General features: G+C 33.9%; 1 protein-coding gene across 18 annotated transcripts in view; it reads left to right on the forward strand.

Annotated features, from left to right (window-relative positions):
• LOC126887162 (stromal membrane-associated protein 1-like) overlaps positions 1–12,322 on the forward strand; it is a 58,259-nt gene that overhangs the window by 28,464 nt on the left and 17,473 nt on the right. For all 18 annotated transcript variants that reach the window (XM_050654527.1, XM_050654532.1, XM_050654536.1 and 15 more), the window contains exons 4-5: positions 4,719–4,942; positions 7,469–7,669. In XM_050654527.1, the coding sequence (XP_050510484.1) occupies positions 4,719–4,942; positions 7,469–7,669 (425 nt within the window). The remainder of the gene's footprint in view (positions 1–4,718; positions 4,943–7,468; positions 7,670–12,322) is intronic.

Consider the following 12,322-nt stretch of genomic DNA (forward strand, 5'->3'; position numbering starts at 1 on the left):
TGAAAGGACAACCTTTGTGGGTCTTGGTCTGATTCCAAGATTTTTATCTGATCTGTTATGTGCTTTGTTTTTCTGTTGCTAATTTTTAAAGTTTTCAGATATTGTTCCACTTGTTCCTTTTATCTGAGTTTAGGTCTTCCCTTTGTCACCTTTTACATCCCAATCGTCTTTCTTCAAACTTTTCTTTCAATAATTCTTTGTCTTTATCTGCCACGGCATTTCATTTAAATGTTTTTCTAAGTTCTGTGAGTGTATTTAATTCTCCTGTCTATTTGAGTTCTTTTCTATATTGTTTCCATCCCTTCTTCGATGTGTTCTCTTCATCCCTCACCAGCGTATATTCTTGTCGACTTCTCTGTTAGTTATAGTCGTCGGTATGTGACATTCTTTATCACATTATTATTCTTTAGTTCTTTTTACCTTTTTCTATATGTGCATGATTACTTTTGTAGTTTCCTAATTTTTTTCATATTTCCGATTCTTTGTTTTTTGTCGGTTTTCTAGTCCTCGTTCTTCTTTGTTCTTTTTATATTCCAAGTTTTTTATATCATATTTTTTACTCTTGGATCCATTTTCTTTTTTGTTGTTTGATATTTTAATTATTATTTTACTTTCTACCAGGTACTGGTCCGAGTCTGTATTTGGCCTTAGTCTGCTACGCACATTTCTAACATCTAATTGATGTCTGGAGTCAATAACATGATTGGCATTGTTCACTGTGGTTCCATCCGGATACCTCCATGTTCCCTTTCGAATGCTCTTGCGCGGGAAAGATGTACTTACAATGACTGTACATATTTTCCTATTTTTTCGTTGAGGTCATCGTAGATTATTTTGATGACATTTGGCTATGTACGGTATGCAGCTTCTAATTTCATCGTAAAACTGTTACTTGACTGTATCATCCAAATAGCAGGTCTTCTGAAATTAAGACCCTTCCTTTAACCATTCATCAGGGCCGTAAGTACAATGTTGCAGACCCCGGGCCAAACGTGATCTGGGGCCCCCCTACCGGGAGGTCCCAGCGGAAGGGGGGTAAACCCCCCATATCTCATCTGGAATCATCTGGAAAACGTTTTACGAAGTTGATTGCTTCGTTTTGAAGGTTTTATTCGTTTGCATTCAAAATAAAATCAGTTTGAACAATTCGGTACGTATCTAACACTGCTTTCATTTCTTGATAGAGACTTTCTAGCTGATGGCATAATGTGTCGATCATTGAGTAAAACACGGTTACTCTAAAGCATAACTTGGGATATTGAAGTCTTTGATCTTCTCACAGTTTTTTCGTGTTCTACATTATTTTTGGAGCGAACCCTACTGGTATTTCTCAACGTTGACACATATTTGAAGCCTCTTCAAAGAAAGTTTCAAATTGTCCTCTCATTTCCTTTAGTTTTAAGAGGCTCTCTTCAAGTAAACTGTAAGCTGTTAAAAGGTCCAAAGATTTTGATTCCAGTGTTTACGAGACTGTTGAGGATTTCAAGGATTTTATTTTGCACAATTGGTAACAAAACAAATTTGAATGATTCTATCTTTTTTTCAGTTGTGTTGCTTCGTCTCTTTCATTTCTTTTGATCTTGTCAGAACTAGACTTAAAGGCACTTCAAAACATCGCAAAATCTGTGTTTCAATGTATTAACTGCATCAAATCTTCCAGCCCAGCATGTTGGATTGACAGGTTTTTTACTTTCGAGGAAATCTTTCAGATCTCTTTGCTCTGTCAGATACTCTTTTTTGTTTCATACCAATCTTTCAGATTGGTATGAGGACTTGGGTTGGGAAAAACAGTTGGGAGTTGGAAAAATTTGAAGATATGAAGGTTTATTTAGAAAAAATGCAGGAAGAGGTAAACCAGATTACTGAGAAGATACAGCAAATTGAAAAGGTGGAAGAAAAATTCGAGAATGCGTTAAAATTCGATATGGAAAAAGTGGAAGAAAAATTGAAGGATATTGTAGGAATTGAGGGAAGTAATTGTACAGCTCTAATGAGAGCAGAATCCAATTTGGCGGAGATATTAGAAAACGACATCCGGTACCTTTCATTAAAATCTTAAAAAACAAATTCAAACATAATATACAGAACTGAGAAGGCTTCAAAGAAATTATAACAAGCCATCTAAAAACGGAGCTGCTTGGTGGTTTAAAAGCAAAGAAAATGAAGTGACTTCGTGGAGAGATTTTGAGACAAATTTTTTTATAATGGTGCAGGTGAAACAGGTTTAAATCGATCATTGAAGTTGTTAGAATTAATATGTAGTGTACTTATTACAATCGGATAACTCAAAGTAGAACTTGACTGAAAGTACTTTAAAAAGTTTATTTGATCTCGTTACAATCTATGCACGGCCAACCAAACGAGGGCCCCTGCGGGGTCCTCTTGGCACTGCCCCTGTTGCCCCAATGGTAGTTACGGCCCTGCCATTCATCCTTCTCCTTTATCATGCTGCTTGGGATAGCCAGTGATAGAGTTGCTCCTTTGGATTATCTGTTGTTTTTTAGCGAATGCTAAGACAATAATAATTTCTCGAGATTTTTAAGTTACATATTATATTATCTATTTAGTTGTGTCTCATTTACTTTGAATCAACTGACAAATATTTTACCGGAAATACAGGTACACTCCTGACATGGTTAGGAGTTTTGCTGTGCTATAGTTTGATGTTTCTCTTATTGTTTCCTTTTTCTCCTATACTTTTATTACTTTATTATTTTTTATTGGAGAAATCATACTGCGACCTATAAAATCCATTGTGTCTCCATTTTCTTACCTTTAATGATGATTTCTAAGTTATTGGATCAGCTTAGATAATTCAATTTTTCCCAGGAATTTTCGTATATATAGAGGCTTTATGTTGGTAAATAAACTCTTGTATCTCGTGGGCTCCCAGATAACGTGCTTTTGAGTTCTTTAGGGTACAGCAATATGAGCATTCAGTGGCGATTTTTGACCCTCCCCGCCCAAAGGTTAGAATAATAAAACTTGGGGAAGTTTGCCATGCAAAGTTAAGCCTGTTGTTTTCGTCTAACCCGACTGAACGGGATTGTTCCTCCTGTTACTTCTTCTTCTTGTGTCACTCCTATCGGAGATTGGAAATCATCAAGCACTCTCTCAAATTCCGCAACCATGACATTGTTATACGGCCTGGATTCCGTTTTCCTTCTATTTTTCCTTGCATTATATTTTGAAGCAATGCGTATTTATGACCTCTCATCAGGTGACCCAAATACTCGAGTTTTCTTCGTTTTATAGTTAACAAAATTTCTGGGTCTCTTCCTATCCTTCGTATTACTTCAAGGTTTGTGATTCTTTCAACCCAGCTTATCTTCAGCATTCGACGGTAGCACCACATCTCGAAACTTTCAATATTTTTTATGTTGTTCTGTTTAAGAGTCCAGGCCTCTACACCGTATAATAGCGTGTTCAATACGTAGCCTCTTAGCATTCTTAATCGTAGAGGGATGCTTATATCTCTGTTGCAGAAGAGTTTTCTCATCTTTATGAAGGTAGCCCTGGCAATTTCGATACGTCTTTTTCTTTCATTGTTTTGGTCTCCAGTTTCGTTTATTAAAGTTCCCAAGTATTTGTAACTTGATACTTTTTCAATTTGAATACTGTTTATACTAATATGTGCTGGTTGTGTCATGATTTTACTGAAGACCATATACTTGGTTTTTTTGATATTAATGTTTATGCCATAATTGTTGCAAGAAATATTTATGTTTGTAAGTAATCGTTGTAATTCTTCTACTGTTCTTGCAACTAGTACAGTGTCGTCCGCGTATAGAATATTATTTACAACCTCTCCATTGATTACGATTCCTTCATTTGCTTGCAAAAGGGCTTCCTGACAAGATGCTTTCACTATATACATTAAATAGCAGTGGTGACAAAATGCATCCCTGTCGTACTCCTCTACGTATTTCTATTGCTTTTGATATCTCATTTTCTATTTTGATGTTAGCTTTCTGATTCCAATATAAGTTGAGAATTATTCGCAGATCTTTATTATCTATGTCTTTTCTTTCAAGAATGTCTCTTAGCCTATCGGGGCGTACTCTGTCAAACGCTTTTTCAAAATCGATAAAACATGCATGTACTTCTTGATTAACGTCTAGGCATCTTTGTGTAAGAACATTCGTGTTACTTACACTGGTTCTATTTTTCTATCCAGTAAATGAAAATCGTTTTCACTATTGCTGTGTGCATCCAATTTTTCTCTCATGTGTTACAATGTTACTGTTGGTGAACACTTCTTTTGCTTCTTCTTGATGTACCTATCCGTGACGAATGTTGGCGATCATCATGGCAATCTTTATCTTATCTTCCGTAGCGCGAAAAAGCTGCACATAGGTTGTATTGTGCCAGGGCCTCGATTTTTGACCCTTTGCTTCGTTATCGAACGTATTCGCTACGTATGCTAAACAGATACGAAGCGAATACGTTCGATAACGAAGCGAAAGGTCAAAGATCAAGGTCCAGGTTCCGAGGTTCTTTAACCAGGATGTTCTTCTTCCTGGACCTCGCTTTCCAAATATTTTTCCTTGCAGGATGGCGTGTTCATGTTTACTGCATAATAACTACTAATCATATTTTGAAGTAATCCTTTTTTCCAAAGATCTACCCTTTCTAAGTCCTAATAAAGGATACTCATACATTTAAAATTATTGAGAATGTATAAATATATATATTCTATAAAACTAATTTCTGTTTAGGTTTACAAAACCCCGAAGATAATTTCAGTAGTTTCGTTTCCGCCCCTACATCAGCGGTAAAGCCGGAAACACAAGAAGCTCTCGATCCAGTTAAAACAGAAGAAGAGAGCTTCTTCAATCAAGTATTACCAACCGAAAAAGAAAAAGTAAAATTAGACAAGGATAGTATTATGGCATTGTACGGCAATGGACCAAGCGCCAATAATTTTAGCCAATTTCCACAGGTAATTATTTAATATACCTATATTTTTTTATGTATATGAATTATTTATTAGGATATGAAATATTTACTATTAACACGTTGAGTGCCATATATGAGACTAAAATGGTATCGCACTTTATGCCACCGCTTATGACAAAAAAGTATAACGACCTATTAGTATGGTATAACTAGATCCAAACCCAGACATCCAAAGTGAAAGTTATCCTCCAACACCAAATTGTTCTATATGGTCCACATAATGTTCAGAAAAAAGTCACACCATTTTGAGCGTCGGGTTTGGGGGGGAGAGGGGGAAGAAATCGGTAAATTCGTAGTTTTTTAAAGTTTTTCGTCAATATTTCTAAAACTATGCGGTTTAGCATGAACAACCTTCTATACAAAAATGTTCTACATTAAATTTGAAACAAAAAAGGCCCTATGCATAATCCTTCTAAAATGAACGGTTCCAAAGTTACGGAGGTAGTATAGTATAATTGGTCCAAAAAAGGCCTAACACAGACATTAAAAGTAAAAGTTTTGCTCTAACACTAAATTGTTCTATATGGTCCAGATATTGTTCAGTAAAAAGTTACACCATTTTGAGGCGTCCGGTTTGGGGGGGGGGGGAGATGGGGGAAAATCGGTAAATTAGTAGTTTTTTATGTTTTTCGTCAATATTTCTAAAAATATGCTTTAGAGTAAACAATGTTCTATACAAAAATGTTCTACATCAAATTTAAAACAAAAAAGGTCCTATACATAATTGTTATGAGAGCCAACACAGAAACATGGAAAGACTCATTATACAAGGAAAGGTGGAAGGCCGAAGATCACGAGGAAGATCCCCAACAATATGGATCGATCAGATTACAGGAATATGCAAAAGACCTATGCATGAATTAAAAGAAATGACCAGAGACAGAGATCTTTGGAGACGGACAATACACGACATCACGTCGACCACTACACTCCCTCCGGGGGGTCAGGATTGAAGAGAGAGACATAATTGTTATAAAATCAACGATTCCATAGTTACGGAGGGTGAAAAGTGGAAGTTTTCGATACTTTTTATATTCCTTGAGCAATTTATAATATTTTTACTGATTGAAAGAAATTTTCTTTAACACGATTTGCTATTTCAGTGGCCGATGGTATGTTAGTGATAAGCCCTTGAAGAAACGTCAACCTCACCACCCAAAATCATCATCAATTGCCCAAAAAATATAAAAAGTATCGAAAATCTCCACATTTCACCCTCCGTAACTCTGGTACCGTTGATTTTATAACAATTATGGATAGAGCCATTTTTGTTTTAAATTTTATGTAGAACGTTTTCGTCTAGAACATTGTTTACGCTTAAATATAGTTTTACAAATATTGACGAAAAACGTAAAGAAACTACTAATTTACCGACTTCTCCCCCATCTCCCCCCAAACCGGACGCTCAAAATGGTGTAACTTTTTACTGAACAATATGTGGACCATATAGAACAATTTGGTGTTGGAGGAAAACTTTTACTTTGGATGTCTGGGTTAGGCCTTTTTTGGACCAATTATACAATACTACCTCCGTAATTTTGGAACGTTCATTTTAGAAGGATTATGTATAGGGTCTTTTTATTTAAAATTTAATGTAGAACATTTTTGTATAGAAGGTTGTTCATGCTAAACCTCATAGTTTTAGAAATATTGACGAAAAACGTAAAAAACTACGAATTTACCGACTTCTCCCTCCTCTCCCCCCAAACCCGACGCTCAAAAAGGTGTGACTTTTTTCTGAACATTATGTGGACCATATAGAACAATTTGGTGTTGGAGGATAACTTTCACTTTGGATGTCTGGGTTATGTCATTTTTTGAATCAATTCTATCATACTACTATGTGAACTGATCATATGTATGGTGGTACTCAACGTATTACGAACTCAAATAAAAGCAATGGAAAACGAATATTACCATATAAAAACTTTTCGAAAATATGATGTACATTTCGATATACCAGTTCCAAAGTGTAACAAGTCAAAAATCACAAGAAAACTGGGTAACACCTCGAATTGTTACACTTTGGAACCAAAATAATTACCGTTTTATTGCAAAATATACATATGACATCTTCACATACGTTATTCTAGAGTTGGTACCCTTTGGAACTCGTACAATATTGGTTATTGAAGCACTTTACAATGCTTAACTCTAAATCACTAAAATTATGACTTACTCTTTGGAACTGGTGTATCGATTTGTACTTATAAATAAATGTATATGATACTCTCGAAGAGAGAGACATAGAGAGAAAAAGAGAAAGAGAGAGAAAGAGAGGGAGAGTGAAAGAGAGGGAGAGATAAAGAGAGGGAGAGAGAAAGAGATAGATAGAGAGAAAGAAAGAGAGAGAGAAAGAAAGAAAGAAAGAGAGAGAGAGAGAGAGAGAGAGAGAGAAAGAAAGGAGAGAGTATGTGTTATACGTTTAATTTCTTTTATAACTACATTTATTTAAGAACGTTTATTTATTTAAGTACGTCGACGTATATTTTTTTGTATTTTTATTTAGACTGGAGGACAACAAGCTGCATTCCAAGGATTCGGAACCTCATCAAATTTTCCAACTTCCGGCTTTCCTATGCAAAATGGAAGTATGAATCAAGCATCGGCGCATGGTCAATGGCCCCAACAGGCCCAACAACCACAACAGCAACAGAATTGGTTTAAACAACAGCAGTATCCACAAGGTCCACCCCCAAATCAAGTTCAGGTATTTATTTTAAATATGGTTATTGGAAGATTCATCTCATTTAACAGATCTTTATCATTCTTTACTATAATTTACCACAGACCATGTATACTAAACTCAAATGCGTTTATTTAAAAAACAAACTGATACATTTTATAAACACTGTCATCATTATTCAGCCAATTGCATCCACTGCTGGACATAGTCATGCGTGTTTTTCCAATGTTCTCTACACTAGGCCGCTTGTAGGTAGGCAGTCTCCCGCTACTCTTTTCACGTCGGCTCTTCGGTTCATCTAGTTGGTGATCGTCCTCGGTTTCTTTTATAGTTTTTGGGCCTCCATTCCATGATTCATTTGTCCATCGTCCATCTTGTCCAACATTTTGATCTAAAATTTTCCAGAAAACTTCTTTGCACTCTCTATTGTAACATAAACGTGATTAAAAGGCTAAATTTTAAATTTCGTCACTCAACTTTTGGGATTAAACTTTGCATTGCACAAATGCGCACCTTTTCCTTTGAAAAATTCATAACCTTTATCAGAATAAGAATTAAAGCTTGAAACAGGTACCGTTGTCTTCAGAAATGTTAGAGCTATATACTGTAAAAATTTCAGAAAAAAAAATATTAAAATGGAACAGAGTGGCAGCGAGGTAAACGCAAAAAACCGTAATTTTATTTTTTTTTATTTTTAGGGTAAAATTGCGATTTTGACAATGTTCCTCCACATGAAATTCAAAATAAATCTAATTTCGTTTTCAGCACCGTCAAAAACATACAGTATGTTTAAAATTGGCCATTCACCTCTCCGTGGTCAGTACCTGGTCATTTTGGGGATGCCTGCCGCTAGCCTACCAATGACACTAGGGCGTTCTCGAGCTACTTGTGCATGAGAAGGAAAAATATATTTATTTTCTCTCCACCATTTTAACGAATCTTCATTTCGCGGCAACCGATCACATTCCCTAAATCTTTGCATTTCTATTATTGTCGTAGTGCCTCGTGGTTGATCCTGCGATCCCATAATATCATCCGGATCTGCAAATTTTTTCTCATGTTCTAATAAAATTTGAGTCGTAAATCCTTTATTAGTCCATTAAAATGTTACATTTTTTAGGCCGTACCTTGCATTTCTTAGAGGAGTCAATTTTATTTCTTTAATGTGTAGGGGGGATCAGTAGAAGCTTAAGTTCAAGTTTTTGGGGTCGCCATCCTTGTCCCCCGGTCGCCATCTTGGAAATGGGGTGCAAAGGGGTTTCGCGCTATATCTCGTAAACTATCAACCCTACGGAAAATCTAATTAAACATAAAATGTAGCAAATTAAATTTTCCACAATTTTGTTTCTATTACTTTTTATCGTCAAGTGACCAACAAAAAAGATATAACCAAAAATATGTAAATTTTTTTTAACAAGTTTCCTTTTGGATGTAACTTTTTTTCAGTTAATTTTAAAATAAAATAACATTACAGCAATTTTGTAGAGGGTTTTTCAGCGAACAATTTCCACTATAAAGTTGTTTAATTCTATTTATTTATATAGGTTTTACAGCGCTCTAAACTTGACCAGATTCTCGAATGCTCATAGGGATACAATAAAAACAAAAGTTAGGCTTACTTTTCTATCTATATATATTTTTTATTCATACAATTTATTATGATTTTAACATTTCTATGCTATTATTAATCTGTTTTTGACCTTTCTTCCCACTATAAAACTTATAACTCTAAGCATATATATAGAAAAGGCCCAAGAAGTTGTTTGAGACAAATTCGCCGCTTCAGAAGAAGAATGACGCAACCGCAAAATGCAAAATTCTTAAGCAGAGCAAAGAACGATTTTTGATATCAAAATCATAAAGTATGATAAAAATTAGCCATTCATCACACCGTGGTCAGGATCTCGAGATATAAGCGTTTTTTGGGGTGTGCCGCTTGTATATGAAGTAACATAACTTTTTTCCTATTATATATTTTGACTTAAAATTTTCCAAAAAACTTTTTCATGAACTATATTTTATTGTTGTGTTGGTTAAAATTATAAACTAAAAAGTTTGTCACTCAACTTTTTTAAGTAAACATGAAACTAACGAAATATGATGACAAAATGTTAATAAATTAACAACTCCTTTTTTAATGTGTTCAAACATTTTGGACAAATTTCATTGTTATCTACGTACTTCAAAGATGACACAGTAAAATTTTTAAAAAGAAATATTTACAGCGACCAAAGATACAGCGAGGTAAATTTGAAAAATCATCAAAATTGATTTTTGGCATTTTTGTATAAAATTTATTTTTTTAACATGTTCCACCAACTCTAGATAAAAATAAACTTCATATTCGGATTCAGCGACCTCTACAACATAAAAATAGACCAAAATTGATCATTCACCTTAAAGGACATCGCACACATCTTATGGAAAATATAATGTCACTCAAATTCAATAAAATTTATACGAATAGATTCGTTTTAAATTAACGGTCAAATCTTATCATTGCACCAACTCTTAATTATGATTAATTACGGCGCAAATTGCAATTAAAGTTTATCGAAATCAAATTTTTTAGTCAGTAAAAGTGTCAGTTACAATCACTATTGCTCTGGGTGCTATTCAAAAGAGCTTAAACCCCGCTGGGCCTAAGCGGATTAGTGCAACTAATCCGCTGATTTATGGAGTACCGACAATTTGGGTATTATAAAATATTTTTTCTCTCTCTAACTTATGTACGTATCCATTTGATTTCAGATTTATTTATATCAATTTCTGCTCTTATTATTGAAAATATGGAGTTGGCGCAATGATAAGATTTGACCGTTAATTTAAAACGAATCTATTCGTATAAATTTTATTGAATTTGAGTGACATTATATTTTCCATAAGATGTGTGCGATGTCCTTTGATTTTCGTGGTTGGCATAACGGTTAATGCCGCTCGTCTAATATATAGATAGAAAAGCATTATTTTTCTACGAGAATTCGAGAAACTGGTCAAGTTTGGAGCGCTGTAAAACCTAGATAATAAATAAAATTAAACAACTCTATAGTGAAAATTGTTTATTGAAAAATTCTCTACAAAATCGCTACGATGATATTTTATTATGAAATGAACGTAAAAAAAGTTATAACCTCCAAAAGGAAATTTCTTACAAAATTTTCTCTTATTTTTGTTTATAACTTTTTTGTTGGTCACTTTACGATAAAAAGTAATAGATATAAAATTGTAGAAAATTTAATTTGCTTCATTTTATGTGAAATTAAATTTTCTGTAGGGTAGCTAGTTTACGAGATACAGCGCGAAAGCCCTTTGCACCTCTTTTTCCAAGATGGCGGCCGGGGGACAAGGGCCTCAACCCCAAAAACTTGAACTTGAGCTTCTACTGAACCCCCCTACACATTAAAAAAATAAAATTGACTCCTCTAAAAAATGCACACTAAATGTAACATTTCAATGGACTATATCTTTTTGTTCCATTCCAAGTTTTTCTGCAATAAGAGCGATTCTATTTTCTGTGCTTTTTCCGCATTTGTTGGACCCTTAAAAGGAATTAGTCGAAACCTTATTGTGCCAAGAAAAGTTGAAATCGACAGGATCTTACTATTTGGGATATCTGTTTAATAAAATTCCACTAATACATTGTTGAACGATTGTTTATGTACATATTTGTTATGCTTATAATAACGTTAATAATTTCTTCTAGCTGAATAAATCTTTCCAACATATAAAATGTCAAATTACAACGTGTGGAAACATCTTGCAGTAATTTGAGAGGATTCCCATTTCCTGGATTTTTTGAAAATCTAAAAGTTTAGCAGTTGCTTGTAGAACTCTTTTTAAAGTGGCTTACGGTATTTTTTATTTTGGTTAAATTTTTAATGATTTTCTCATATCATTTTTGATAACGACATCCGAGGTGGAAGTCGAAACGTGAATAAAATCATTTTTCAAGTTAAATTGTGGCTGATTTCCTCATCCTTTAAGCGATCGTTCACAATTAAGTTTATTTATTGTGCGTGCAAAGCATCCAAAATGTTTCATTTTCATATCATTTTGTATACCACCTTTAACATTTTGTGCATTATAGGAAGCAATAATGTATTAAAATTTTGTTTTCTACGTTCTCCAAGTTTTATAAGAGCTTTATCTTACAAATATTGCATGATTCATAATTATCATCCACTTTATATTCTTCTACAATTATATTCTTCTAATAAAAAAAAATAAAAAAAATTTAAAATTTTTCTCAAATTACGGATACCCTTGGATATCCTATGGATATCTTGTTTAAAAATAGTCCTAGAATTTATCGCAATACACCATTTTAAAGTAAAGAAAATAAGCTTTTTTTATTCCAGAATGTATATACCTAAATGTCAAGAAAAAAGTCATAATGAGAAATTTAAAAAATAATCATTAAAAATATCAAAAATTATTAAAAGTATAAAATCTTGAAAAAGCATATCTTGCTTAAGGCCGGCCATTGGTAATGTTACAAGTATAGGCGATCCCATCACCTTTATAAAGTACACCACTCATAATCTAGAGCATATATGTATACCGAAAAATGCTTAACCTACTAACAATATATCTCGCTAATTACAGCCATATTTTTGCTGCCCTACCTGTTGTGTATTGTTTATAAAAAAATGTGAAAGTTTTGCTTTTTTTTCAATA

Source organism: Diabrotica virgifera, chromosome 6 (genome assembly GCF_917563875.1).
Source record: "Diabrotica virgifera virgifera chromosome 6, PGI_DIABVI_V3a".
Taxonomy (NCBI): Eukaryota; Metazoa; Arthropoda; class Insecta; order Coleoptera; family Chrysomelidae; genus Diabrotica; species Diabrotica virgifera.